Source organism: Periophthalmus magnuspinnatus, chromosome 13 (assembly GCF_009829125.3).
Source record: "Periophthalmus magnuspinnatus isolate fPerMag1 chromosome 13, fPerMag1.2.pri, whole genome shotgun sequence".
Classification (NCBI taxonomy): Eukaryota; Metazoa; Chordata; class Actinopteri; order Gobiiformes; family Gobiidae; genus Periophthalmus; species Periophthalmus magnuspinnatus.
In genome coordinates, this window is record NC_047138.1 from 6,984,565 (window position 1) to 6,999,386 (window position 14,822).

At 39.8% G+C, this 14,822-nt stretch overlaps 2 protein-coding genes across 2 annotated transcripts; both read left to right on the forward strand.

Annotated features, from left to right (window-relative positions):
- Nucleotides 1-519: 519 nt before the first annotated feature.
- On the forward strand, nt 520-9,921 carry wdr81 (WD repeat domain 81). The gene is made up of 12 exons (XM_033977159.2): nt 520-609; nt 1,143-1,604; nt 1,706-5,136; nt 5,207-5,314; nt 5,397-5,596; nt 5,670-5,851; nt 5,971-6,136; nt 6,355-6,520; nt 6,596-7,372; nt 7,444-7,589; nt 7,685-7,867; nt 8,527-9,921. The coding sequence occupies exons 2-12, from the start codon at nt 1,243-1,245 to the stop codon at nt 8,851-8,853; spliced, it is 6,048 nt and encodes a 2,015-aa protein (XP_033833050.1). The 5' UTR covers nt 520-609; nt 1,143-1,242; the 3' UTR covers nt 8,854-9,921.
- A 579-nt stretch (nt 9,922-10,500) lies between these two features.
- On the forward strand, nt 10,501-14,003 carry serpinf2b (serpin peptidase inhibitor, clade F (alpha-2 antiplasmin, pigment epithelium derived factor), member 2b). Its single transcript, XM_055226234.1, has 9 exons — nt 10,501-10,703; nt 11,007-11,072; nt 11,169-11,237; nt 11,992-12,259; nt 12,327-12,470; nt 12,537-12,725; nt 12,794-12,936; nt 13,119-13,323; nt 13,398-14,003. The coding sequence occupies exons 2-9, from the start codon at nt 11,013-11,015 to the stop codon at nt 13,742-13,744; spliced, it is 1,425 nt and encodes a 474-aa protein (XP_055082209.1). The 5' UTR covers nt 10,501-10,703; nt 11,007-11,012; the 3' UTR covers nt 13,745-14,003.
- The last annotated feature ends 819 nt before the right edge of the window (nt 14,004-14,822 follow it).

Genomic DNA, 14,822 nt, shown 5'->3' on the forward strand with positions numbered 1-14,822 from the left:
TAAAATACCACTGTGTCTTTGGGACACTGAAAAACTGCAAAAAATAAAAAAATAAACAGGGCCTTTTTGGTACAGAAATACAAGCAAAAAGGCCTACATTTGGGAATTTAATAGGCCAGGTAGCGCAAAATATACGATAGAAATAAAGCGAAATACAAGGACGACATCTACTGGAGAGTTTCCTTAATCGAAGAAAACAGGCGCAAATTCGTTATGGAGAGTAGATATGCTGTGAGAAATAATGGAAACAACTTAAAGGGGAAAAAACATCTATCACATGTACGTTAAACCGAATAAAAAGGATCCAAATGTAGTGCAGTCCTCCAGCCACATGACGCGAGTGCGCTGTCACGTGACACGGGCGCACTGTCACGTGAGGTGTGATTTCTGAAAACATGGCTCTGTGAAGCGCATAACAAAACGCCAGAGTGGAGTTTTAGCCGACAGATGCTGTTCACATACAAAAAGAAGCTCATATATAGCATTACACACCGTGCTCTGAAGTCAAAGAGAAGAATCTGAAACAAGATTGACATAAAACAGTGCTTTAAACTAGCAAGGTATTGTTAGCTCAGTGCTAACTTCAGCTTGCTACAAGTTTGACAAACGGTAAGTCAATCACAGCCCTTGTATTATAAAGCTAGTGTCCTTTTATGTTTTGTTATTCAGTCTTTGTAAACTATCCAAAAGATTTTTAGCGGTGTTCATATTAGTTTGCTGCTTGATTTCCGTAGCGGTAGCCGTTTATGCTAACACTTTTCCAACACGACAAAAGTGTTATTTAATCAGACCATTTTTAAGTTATATATTTGAGCAGCATAGCCTGGTCACGTATGCAAGTGGACGAGTTGATATCATGAGAATTATACAATACAGGGGTACTGTTTCATTTGGAAAACCGTGCGATACCAGGAAGGGATACAAGTAAGAAGCAACCAACGAGACTGCAGATTTGTGCCCATCTATTTCAATACTACCTTATAAAATATATTATAAAAAACAAAAACAACAACAACAACGCAGTAACACTTAACAGCAACACAAAGATCGCTTCTCAACTTATCATACTAAAATTGTATTTTTTGGCATTTTTTAAATTGTATTTATTGTATTGTTTTTTTTTTCTTTCTTTCTTGTCCTAGAGCAGGAGGAGAGTATTGCTTTAAGAGCGTGTCATCAGATCCAAATGAAGCTGTGAATGGAACAAGACTTGCAGAGTGTCTGTTACTTGTACCAGTCACTATGGATTGGTTTATAGATGCTGTGGGGAAAGACCTGGGCATTGACCAACATCAACTGGGGCCCGGACCTCAGCCCACAGAGCTTACAGCCCTAGTGCCTACTCGCTGGGTGACGGGTCTCAGGGAGAGAAGGATCCTCCGTTGTCCACGCTTTAATAGCAGCAATGAGACAGAAATTAGCTCTTATCTTCACAGTAGTAATGCGAAATTGCCTTCTGGTTGGACTCGAGTTTGTATTCAAGGCCTACGAAAGAGCAAACTGGACTATAGATTAGCAAGCGATCCATGTTACAGTCAAAATGAGCTCAACTTACAACATTCTTTTATCAAAACCATGCAGTGCGTGTCCCAACATAATGTCAGGTAATGCCAATATTATAATTGTGGTATGTATGTAAACATTATATAAAGTCTTATCTGTATTCATATCTGAATGTTTACTATTTGTTCTTTGTATTTTTCAGAAACCTGTGGTATGAGGCGCATTGTAAACTTGTACAGCCATATGCCGGGACCGGCGAGCAGATGCATGTTACAGCTGTTGATGCCATACGCAATGCACTGCAAAAACTTTTCAAAACCACATTCATCACCTCTGATAAAATGTCACCATCCATGTCTCCAGCAAAAGAGAAAGACCTTTTGTCATCCTCTTGCTTTTCCAAGTCTCAGTCAGATGCCCTGTGCCCAAATATTCTTCCTGTAGAGTGTCTTTTTGAGACTGCTGATATGCTTTATGTCATTCTACCTTTCTCTCAATATACTCTACATGACATTGTGACTTTCAGCCCAGCCAAGCTGTCAAACAGCAATGCAAAAGTGTTGTTCATTATCTACCAGATATTAATAGCCTTACAGGCCTCCCATGCAGCTGGTTTGTCCTGTGGAGAACTATCTCTACAAGACATAGCAGTCGATGAGCAGCTTTGCAGCCGAGTCAAACTTAACCTGGCTCACTATGAAAATCTCAGGACAGAAGAGGGTGAGGCTAGTGTTGCTGATAAACAAAACGCTGCTCTGCTTTCTAGCAGCACACTAGTACAAAATAACAAAGCACTTTGTGAAGATTGCTTTGGTGATCTTAAGACTTTGGTTTTAGACTGGGTTCATGGGAAAGTTAGCAACTTTCGTTACTTGATGGAACTTAATCGGTTAACTGGCCGTCGTTATGGAGATCCTAATTACCACCCAGTCGTTCCATGGGTGGTTGATTTTACAGTGCCATTTGGAAAATTCCGTGATCTTCGGAGATCAAAATTTAGACTAAACAAGGGTGACAAGCAGCTGGACTTTACTTATGAGATGACTAAAGAAGCTTTGGCAGCAGTGGGCAATGGAGTACGGGGCAGCAGTATAGGAGGAGACCTCAGTGGCTTACTTGTATCTGGTAACACTGGGCAGTCTGACCATCTTCACTTTCCTCATCACATCTCAGATGTGCTTTCAGACATAACATATTATGTCTACAAAGCACGGCAAACTCCCAAATCTGTGTTGTGCAGTCATGTGAGATCTCAATGGGAACCTAACGAGTATCCAGCAAGCATGGAACGAATGCAGAGCTGGACCCCAGATGAATGCATTCCAGAGTTTTACACAGATCCCTCTATTTTCCGGTCCATACATCCTGACATGCCAGATCTGGACGTACCCTCTTGGTGCAAGTCGTATGAAGAATTTATTGAGGTCCACCGGCACCTTCTAGAAAGTCGAGAAGTATCCCAACATCTGCATCACTGGATAGACCTCACCTTTGGTTACAAATTGTCAGGAAAAGAAGCTGTCAAAGCCAAAAATGTATGCCTGCACCTTGTTGACAACCACACCAATCTGACCACTTATGGCGTTGTACAATTATTTGACCAACCTCACCCACCTCGCCTGTCCCCATTCCAGTATGCCCCAGCAGAACCTCCTCTAATAGGCCTTGCCTCTCTAAGTGTGCCTTCTTTACACATTCCTCACACTGGTGTGACAACAGACAGAATAGATGGACAGGTGCCAGAGACCACAGGATGTGAATCGAGTGGGTGGACTATGGTTGACAAAGATGAAGAGCTGGAGCAAGGTATGGAAGCCCTTGACTCATTGGCATCTTCTGGCTCTTCCTCAGCAGTTACAAATGTTAGTACAACACCTGGTAAGCTCAGTGCAGACCATTCAGTTCAGGTCTCTCAGCCACCAGGGACTGATTTCCCACCTAATCTAGGTCAAAACCTACGCAGCTCTATGGTGACGAAAGGAGGAAACAAAAAGCACTGTGAGGGCAATGTTGGTGCCACAAATTTAGATGAAGTTAAAATAACCCTTCCTGAAGGCTTCAACCCATTACAACCTCTGGAGGAACTGGAAAAATTGAACAATTTTCTAGTGAAGTGTCTGCATGCCAAAGTGCAGAATCCTCCAAGTGTAGGCACCACAGAACGAGACACTCTGCCCTCTAATACACACCTCTACCAGAGAGACATGCAGGCCCTTGGAGTTATCATTGCTGAGCTGTTTTATTCCTCCAAACTCCAAGGGTTCAAGTCAAATACTCCCCTCAGCCAGCGGTTTCAGGCTGTGATTAAGCTGTGTTCAGCTAGTCTTCGTGACGTACCACTGCCATTGCATTATGCTCTTGAGACTCTGCTTCTTATTGAAAAGCATTCTAGTGTGGACAACCAGAAACTGCCAGCTTGCCAAAAACCACTGCTTTTCCAATATGCGGCTGTTCGAGATGGTCTCCCACCTCCAAATCCCTGGCAGTTATTGAATTCTGTCACCAGTCCTTTTCCATTTCCTCCATATTTTGCTGCTCTGCATCATTTTATTTTTTCATATCATACTAAAATGCAGTCTGCTTGCAATGTACAAGGAAGAGATGTAGTGTTTCATCTTTGGCAGCGACTTGAAACCTTGCTTGGTGAGAATATCACAGCTGAGGGTCTGGAGATTTTATTGCCATTTATTCTCACCTTGTTGCTTGAAGAGTCCACAGCAATTTATGCTGCATGGTACCTTTTTGAACCAATATCAAAAGTACTAGGTCCCAAAAATGCAAATAAATTTTTACTGAAGCCACTCATCAACATTTATGAGAATCCTCAGTGTCTGCGAGGGCGTTTCTATCTTTATACAGACTGTTTCATTCTGCAGTTGATTGTACGTCTTGGCCTTCAGGCTTTTCTGTCAAGCTTACTGCCTCACATACTACAGGTCCTCACTGGCTTTGAAAGCTGCAACATGGGCTCTGGTGGAGACGCATGTAAAGGAGGTGCCACAGGAAATGTAGAGGAGGAAGAAGAGGACTTTGAGTCTTCATCAGGCTCCGTTTCAGCCGCTGTGGGAGGAGTGAGTGTAGCTGGGGGAGCAGTGGCTGACAGTGGGCTGTCTGGCATTAGCTTCAATGACCAAGAGTTTCTGACAGAGGACTTTCAGAATGGCTTCTATGTAAGCAGTGGAGAGGGAAAACAGCTCAACCAAAATGTTGTAGCCAAGGATCAAGATCAGGAGTCTCTGAGTGTAGGCAAACTCAGTGACAAAAGTAGCACAAGTGAACTATCACTGGGTGATGTTGACTCGATGAGGGATCGAGCCAGTCTGAAATCTGCGGACAGCAGTCAAGACCTGAAACAGGCCAGTGAAGGTGAGGAGGGAGCAGAGATGGAGGAAGAGGAAGTGACTGAGACCAGTGAAGGTAGAGAAGAACCAGGTGAACCTCTTTATTCAAAAATAGATCTAACTGTATCTGAGAACACAGAGGCCTCAGGAGCCATGGTCACCACTCTGGAGGACAACTTTGTCAATGGCATGGTTCTGGATCAGAGTGAGAAAGAAATTGCAGAGGAGGAGGATGATACTGACCATGATCCATCAGAAAAGTCAGAAGAGAGAGAGCGAAAAATTCTATTAGGTGAGTTGTAATGTTTAAATACACAAGTAAATTAAATGTAGACTATTGTGAAATATGTTTTGGTTTACAGATACGATCTGCAAAACAGTTCGATGGCTATCTGCAAAGCTTGGACCAACGGTGACTTCACGCTATGTGGCTCGGAATCTACTGCGGTTGCTTACCAACTGTTACATTGGTAAATTTGTGATTTCCAAAATATCAACATTTTATGTGACATTTGTTTTGCATTGAGCAAATTGGTAATGACATAAATACAGGACCTAAAAACCACCAGTTTGTGACACCACCACATGTGGAGTGCAGAACAGAGAGTGTGGAAATGGGCAGCGTGTATGAGAGGAAACCTGTAGTAGGTGACCAGACAGCAGGGCCAGTGCTGGATTGTCTTATTTACATTGCACAACTATATGGAGAGCCGGTGCTCACATATCAGTACTTGCCTTATATTGGATACCTGGTAAGATGGCAATTTGGGGCTTTTTATTACAATTTGTCTTTCGACTAATGGCATAATTTTCTTGTAATTTCAGGTATCCCCTCCTTCCTCTCAGCGTCTAAACACACGCAAGGAGGCCAGTTTGCTTGGTGCTGTTGCACTTACACAGAAAATCATTGTGTTTCTCTCCGATACCACTTTAATGGATATGCTGATGAAGATTAACCAAGATGTTCTCCTGCCACTACTGGATTTACTGACAACTCCAAAAATGGGGTAATTATATTTAACAAAATGCTTCAGTAAAAAGTATTTATGTGGTGCAAAATTTGTAAAAGCTTCTGAAGAATGATTCATGTACTCTACTTGTCTTTTGTGTTGCCTGCTATGTCCAGATTCCCCAGTGGGGTCCAGACTCGCACCGCTGTGTGTCTGAAAACACTCAGCCTGATGGCTCTTATTTGTCTGCGCATTGGGAGAGAGATGGTGCAGCAACACATGGCTGACACTCTGCGGAAGTTCTTTGCAGTTTTCTCACTACTGCATTCTTTGAAGCCCCAGGTATATATTTCTTTCACAATGGAAAGTTAATGGTTGCTTGTTAGCTAATATCTCTTCAAATGTATAATATCTTAAAAGGAAGAAGTAGTATTTTGGGCACAATATTTGATAAACCATACTTTTATGGCACAATGGTTAAAATATAACCATTATTAAAATGTGTAATTTAAACCTATATTTTTCCTCCTGTTGCTGATTTCCTGTTTTATACGCTATAGTTGGACAATGCTCCTCTGAGAATGGTAGGAGAGGTGGTTGTGGTAGATGTTTGCACTCCTGAAGAATCCAATGTCACATATGAACTGGGAGTATTGGAAGAGCTGCAGGCTGTGTTCAACCCACAAATGGCCCACGCATCATATGTACCATTCTACTGCCTCATAGGTGTGTATAAAAATATATCACTAAAAATGTGTTCCAAACATAACTTTATACTTGTATCTCTGACTTCCTCTTTAGGTGACATCGCCATTCGGAGACTAGTTCCCAACCATGAGCTTGTGTGGCAACTGTCTCAGTCCTACACTCCCAGACAAGACATTCCGAATGTGACTCCCTCCAGAGTGGAGCCTGTTGGTTTGTCATCTAGTCTGAGCAGACAAGTATCCAGTCCATTTCCTTCATCTTTAACTAACTTCCACCCCCCAGACTCTGAGTCAGGCACTTTTGGCAGCCACCTCATAGGTAACCGTATTCAGGTGTCTCAAGATGCAGATTTTGGTGGCACATCTAGCCTGTCCAGCTCTTGGGGACACTCTAGTAATACTGGTCCAATCGTTACCACTTCTTCCACATTTACAACAGTAGCCACAAATTCTTTTTCAAGTTCATGGGTGACTGGGCACACCCCTGAGGACAGTGCTTTAAAGCAGGAGCTCCCACGCAGTGGCCGTAGTCTTCAGGGCAACTGGCTGGCTTATTGGCAGTATGAGATTGGTCTTAACCAGCAAGATCATTTCCACTTTCACCAGATCCGCTTACAGAGCTTCCTTGGTCATTCAGGAACAGCTAAATGTATAGCACCATTGGCAGGGGAGGACTATTTCCTCTCAGGCAGTAAAGACAAGACAGTGAAGCTGTGGCCTCTCTATAACCATGGCGATGGCACACAAGAGGTGGAACCCAGACTGACCTACTCAGAACATCGGAAGTCTGTGTTTTATGTTGGACAGCTGGACTGTTCTCAGGAAGTGGTAAGCTGTGATGGCACCGTGCACCTGTGGGACCAATACACAGGTAAGGCATGAAAGTTGCCAAATAAATCCTAAATAAGCTTTTGGTTCTTTACTTATTTTGTTTTTAAATAGGAAAACTAATTCGTTCTTATGAAGCTGTGGATGGTAAAAACCCAATAACATCTGTCACCACAATGCCAGCTCCTCACTCCAGCGTAGTGTTGGGCAGTGCAGATTCTGTTCTTCGTTTTATCGATCCTCGCAAGCCAGGGCTACAGGTATACTATATTTACATATTTACTCTCTGCTGCCCTATAGCGAATGATACCTGTATATGCTAAGGTCATGTGACACTGAGTACATTTGTCCCCAGCATGAGTTCCGTTTGGCTTACAACAATTCAGGTGCTGGTCTCATCCGCTACTTGGCAGTGAGTCCAGCAGGGCGCACTGTGGCAGCAGGCTTCTCAACAGGCTTCATTGTTCTGCTTGATGCACGCACAGGACTGGTTCTGAAGGGCTGGCCTGCTCATGATGGCGATGTTCTGCAAATGAAGGTATACAAGTATGCTGTGTAGATACAGCATTGTTTTATATCCTCCTCCGTGTGTGTTTTCTGACCAGAATAATTGGAAGGCATACAAAAATATTTGCAATAGATATGTGTTGTTCCTTATTGCTTTCTGCGTGTTTACACATTCAGTGGGTTAGGAACATGCAACTGAGTCAGATGGGTGTTCACGTCATTCTTATCCAGCTTGTAAGTGAACACATTCCTTATAAAATACACATAGGGTGGTCCAGGATTTGCTGTTCAACCATTATGATTATGGTTAGTAGAATTCTTCATTCTGAGCCTCATCTTAGCTCAATTTTCTTTTATTTGTTACTTGTACGTGGGTGGTACAAATACTGGAATAGGTTGAAGTATGTACTGATCTGCTGTCAACACAGCAAGGATGAGCAAACTTTATTTAACCTCAAATTAGGTCAAGGATTGTATCGCTAGTTTTAGCGGCACAGGTTTAGGCAAACATGGACACAAGTTACAAATTCAAAACAGAACAGTGGTTCTGTTAGCATTAAAATAATGAAACAACAATAAACCCAATACATAATGAAAAAAATAAATCATTACCTTTTAACTGATACAAATTTGGCATACTGACAAGGTTGTATGTGGAGACAAAATCTACATCTTTTTTTCGTGTTTCAGGCAGCAGAAGGAAACCTGATCATCAGCTCCTCCACTGACTACTCACTCACTGTGTGGAAAGATTTGGAAAACAAGCCTCTTCGGCAGTACAAGTCACAGTCGGATCACGTCCATGCATTTGACATTTATGGGTCCGAGATTGTAACTGGGACACTTTCTAATAAAATAGGGGTGTACTCCATGGCAGACATCTCACTGAGCCCTATAAGCAGCACAAAGTTAAGTTCAGAGAACTTCCGTGGAACCCTGACCAGTTTGGCAGTTCTACCCACAAAGAGGCTTCTGCTGCTGGGCTCTGAGAATGGAGCTATCCGCCTCTTAGCATAGGCTCATTCAGAAGCACCCATTAACCTTGTGTTGGCTCTCGAAATATTGTATTGTCTGTTTGAGGTAGGATGATTGATACTTTCACTAAATGCACAAAAGAAAAAAAAACAAACAAACAAAACAAACTAGTAACTTTACAACTATTGACAGTCATCACCACTATGGGGTTGTTTTAGACTTGCCTGTATCTGGCATAAAACTAAAGATAGACCAATATGTCGAACTGATATGGAGTGTATCGGCTGTTGGCCTTAAATCTCCAGCATAGGCCAGTATTTTGTTTTGGTCAATCTGCTGTTTAATAAATACACACAAAGCTTCATATTATTACAATATGAAAAGATAACTGCAGAAGATGTGACTACATCTTAAGGATTTGAGGTAAAAAAAGTAAGTTTGTAGTAAATTTAATTAACGTAATTTGGAGAGAATAATTCAAATCAGGCCTACGCCTCGGCCCAAAAATTTCAGCAAAGCATATTGGCCATTGGTTGCTCTGGATTTTAATCAGTATTGGCTATGAAAAAAACAAAAACAAAAACATATCGGTCTATCCCTACATAAAACCATCTTTTTAATGCTTATAGACTGTATAAATTGTATTATAGTAAACTACATTCTTTTGCACATAAGAGAATGGATCAGAAAACATGCTCAGGAAAGTGGAACCTATCCTGGTTCTTTTGTAGAGTTTACACTTTCCAAATAGATGCATACCCAAATAGATACGAATCTTGGTGATTTATTTCCCTTAACGTTCTGTATTTAAAGGCACTGATTAAACTATGCAGTATTTGTAGATCAAATTAACCTTGTAATGTTTATTTAATGTGATTTATTTCTATCTTTTATAGTTTGAAATACATTGTAACCACATTTCAACAGTGCATTCCTGGGGCTTAAAGCTTCTTGCAGGTAAATGTCAAATAATGAGTTAGAGATGCACAGTTGTTTTCTATTGCACAAGTATTATTGTTTTTATGTTGTCTTTTTTAATGAATGTTTTACCTATTAATAAACAACTACTTGAATATAATTAAATACAGAGCTGTGGCTCAGTGATGATTTTGCATAGTTTATAGTATCCAGCATCTATATAACAATTGCACTTGCTTCTAAATGAAACAAATAACACATTTTGTTTTACCTATTTATGTGAACATATTTAGTTTAGTGAGGAGAAATTTTAATAAAAGCTAATCTTTCTAAAGGCTCAGTATCTTTTACACATTTTGGTTGCCATAACATTTTATTGTCTGAATGTTCCAAATTGGTCATATGTGTTAGATACATCACAGTTCATGCTTTCTGTTTTTTAAGTGTTGCAGTTTGGACAAAGTCCGTGGTTGTGTTTGCACACTGGTTGGACAGTGTCATGTGATGCAGACTAAATATGTAATTCGTTGATATTTATTCCTGGTACTGTTGCGTCATTTGCAGTTCTATCCTGGGATCTAATTTTAATAATAATTTTATAAGTTGATACAGTAAATGTTCAAAAACGTCCACCATTTTTGTGGGCGTTTGGACTTGCATAACAACTCTCCTCACCACAAAAGTACTCAAATCTCTCCTGCAATTAAGTCTTTCCTATTTAATATTTAAGTCGTTAGTTGATTTGCCCAATTGTATGTGTAAAAGCATTGTCGACTTCACCATTAACCCCAGAGGAGTCTCATTAGCTGCATTTACAAACAAATAGGCGCTTAAACGTGGCCCGATCAATGGAAGTTGATATTTAACTGTTTGCTGAGCAAGTGCCAATCTTTTACTCTCAGGAATTGTTCCATACGTACGCAGTGGGTCCTTTTTTGGATACAACAGTGGATAATTTTCAATTTTTATTCAAGGTAAGATTTATTAGACTGGACTGCAGAATTATTAACAGTATATAAGGTATTTATACTGGAATAAGAGGCTGGAGATCAAGTTGAAAGGCTTTACCAAAGACTAAAGAGTAATTTTCACTTTACTTTTTACTTTCACAAAATGTAGGCCCACTAATTAAGGTTTAGCTTTAATCAGAAACATACAAAAGATCAGTAACATGCCTCAAGTGTACAAATGATCAAAAGATAACTTGTGTAGAAACAAAACAAGACAAGAACCTGAATTTAAAATAAGAAACAAACTGACAGTAACCTCTTTTTTAGATTTGTATGGACATGGACCCTCGTCTGACACTCCTGTTATTCTTCATCTGCAGCATAGGAGCCATTGTAAGACCTATTTATTATTTTCTTTTGTACACAATTTTACTATTTTGTGTATATCATGTGATTAGTGGTACCTTGTGCAATTCTTAAACATTGCAGAATGCTGAGGTGGCTGAAAATGGATCAAGCTCTACGGTGGCTCCCATGATACCGAGTCACAGCCCAGAGGTCAGTGATAAAAAGAACTGGCCTTTGTTGAATAAATGGTTCTCAAATTATCACAACCAAATATATTTCGCAAAATAAACTCAAGAACTTAAAAAAGCAAATAGCATACAATTTAAAATATTCCCCAACTCACTCAGTCCACCAGTCGTGTGAAGTAACTACAACACATTTACCTCCTACCTTACTACTTAATTAGGGTTTATTCAGAATACAGTTACAGTTTCTCAAATAAAAGGATTACATGGTGGCACTTGATCATGCAAATTAGGCCTCAAGCTGGATTTCATAAGTAAGAAAAATATGTATATGTTGTGCGCAGTAGGAAATATTTTTTTTCCTAATTAGGGATAAAGTTGGTGCAACAGATGAAGATATTTTAACCCTATGTCACATTTACACTTTTATATAATGCAACTCAGTGTGAAAAGTATTCAGAATAGTACTATGATTGGACCATGTAACTAGATATGTTAGAAAATACATTTCAATTCAATTCAGTATTTTGTATCTTCTGTAACATCTTTAATATCCTTCCCATGACTGGCAGCAGTAAAACTGTTAGAAAAGTATTCACCCACCTAGTGGGAATGAGTTGGGCAAGAAATGTAACAAAGCTTGCCTGAAATGTCTGTGTGAGTAGTTCCTTTATGTAAAGTGCTTTGAGTGGCAAAAGGGTTTTTATTTTACAATTAGCACTATTTTCAACACAACCATTTTTCTAAGTTATTTTAGACTGATTAATCTCTGCTCTCAGGTAGTAGAAGGAGATAATGAAAATTCAGTTACTGCAGAAGTGCCCGTAATTACAACAACAGTAACAAGTGGGCCCAGTGAAAACGTGACAGAGGAGGTAGACGAAGATGGATGTCTGTCTAAAAGTTCTTCATCGAGGAAGAAAATCGCAACTGCCATTGAGAAACTGGGCATGAAGCTTCTTCAGAACCTGGAGACAACACCAGACCAACCAAATATCATCATCTCTCCTCTGAGCATTGCACTAGGACTTTCTCAACTGGCCTTAGGTAAATATAATTATTGCTATACTTAATATTAGCAGTTACTACTACTTTTATTGTTACTACAAAACAGGTGCAGTTAATGAGACAGAGGAACTTCTCATGCACCACCTGCACAACCACTCTCTGCCCTGCTACCACCAGGCCCTCCGCCATGTGTTATCACAGCTCAGAAACATCGACCTGCAGCTGGCCACACGCATCTTCTTACGCAAAGGTCAGAGAAATAGTTCCATGATTCTTAAGTGAATATGAACTCTAATTATTGTATCATTTGATTTAGGATTTGAGCCAAAGCAAGAATTTATTGAGAAATCCCAGCAGTTTTATGGCTCAGATGCAGCAGTTGTAGAGAGTCTTGAGCAGATAAATGAGTGGGTTGACAAAGCCACAAATGGAAAGATGAACAACTTCCTCACGGCTTTACCACCAAACATGCTTCTTATGCTCATCAATGCAATCCACTTTAAAGGTGGGACAAGTTTAAGTCTTAACTACTATACATACAAATATTTTCAAACCTTGCTTTGGTTTTTTCAGGACAATGGCAAGCTCAGTTCGACCCACGTTTCACTTCCAGAGGTGTGTTCTATCTGGATGAAAACAGCATGGTAGATGTTGAAGTTATGGAAGCTGCCAAACATCCCTTGAGTTTATTCACTGACAATGAACTAGAGGCACAGGTAAATTATATCATAAAATACCCATGTATGTATTAGTCTAAACTTAATAATAATAATAATAATAATAATAATAATAATAATAATAATAATAATAATAATAATAATAATAATAATAATAATAATAATAATAATAATAATAATAATAATAATAATAATAATAATAATAATAATAATATCTGCAGGTAGCAAGGTTCCCGTTCCTAAACTCCATGAGCTTGCTTGTGATCATGCCTGTATCTGGCCATGTCAACATTTCTTCTATTGCTACAAAATTAAACCTATCCAACATCTATGAGCGGCTGCCTCGCGAGAAAGCTGTACAGGTGAAGATCCCCAAATTCAAGCTTGAGTACTGCCAGGAACTACAGGAAGTCTTCATAAAACTGGGTGAGAGTTGATCATTTCTTCTATAATCAACGTTGCAGTGTTTTATATTAATTGTGTTTTGTGTTTTGTTATAGGTTTAGGAGATGTGTTTGGAAAGCCTAATCTGGCTGACATATCTGATGGCCCCCTGCTAGTGTCCAGTGTCCAGCACAAGTCTATTATAGAAATAAATGAGGAAGGGGCAGAGGCAGCCGCTGCAACAACTGTGGTCATCTCCCGGGCATCCAACCCAGTGTTTCACCTGACCCAGCCGTTCTTCATAGCCCTTGTGAACGATGTTCTTCAACTTCCAGTCTTCATGGGTGTCATCAACAACCCCAGTCCTGGAGCTCCAATCATCCAGAGAGCAGATCCTGGAGACAAGTTTGGATACACAGCTGACAAGAATTACATGGGTACATTTGGAGGACCACCAAAATAAATACAAAACCTGATCTGATCTGATTATTCATACTAAGACTTTACTATCCGGACAGATAGAAAATTTAGTATACGCTTCCTTTTGTGAATTATATGAGCCAGGTGTGCACAATGTTCAATGTTGTGTCTTCTACTAAATGCCACTGTCAAACACACATTTGTATCGTTTTGTGTTTTGGTGAAGTAGTCAAGGTTTATGTTATGTAAAGTTAAAATTACACACTGTCATTACATGATTTAAACTGAAGTATTAAAACAAATGGCTGTTGTAGCGTGATTACTTACCATATGATATGACACTTGAACCCAGGGCCGGCCCTAGCTTTCAGGGGGCCCTAAGCTGAATTTGTCTCTGGGGTCCCCACAGCGGATGTATCCTGGCTCAGCTATTAGTGATTCACATTTGACAACATGACTCTGCTCTCATCACCTTGACTAATTGTATTTGTATTTATATGACCAACATCTGACTAAAAACATTCAAAATGTCACAGCTACTATAGTCACAAGAACAGTACACAAACTTATAAGGGGATTTACATTTACATTATACAGTATCCTTGTGCCGATGTGAGTTGCCCTCACCTCTGCCCGACTCAAAAACAAATGTAGGCAGCAGCAGATATTTCAGAATCAGAATCAGAAAACTTTTATTGCTATTGTCAGTGAACACAACTAACAAACTAGGAACTTTTTCCAGTGATAAAGTGCAACATAAAACACTGAATAATAATAATAATATAAAAGATATGCTTAAAAATAAAATAGTCTAGAGGTAGATATATACAACAACATTAGAACAACAGTGCAAACATGACTTATTAAGGTGACTGGTATTATAAAGTGTCCAGTTTAATGCAGATATAGTGCTACTATAGATATAAAACAAATGCTATAATTTGAGAGGGATATTTAGGCTGCTGTAAACACACAAGCCCTGTTTCCAATAAAACTTGATATATTATTTTCAATATAAATGTATGGGCTGTTGGGGGCCCTCTGCTCGGTCCGCTTATATGCTGAACCAGCCCTGCTTGAACCTTTTTTAAATTAAGTTTTTAACAAATATACAAATATAT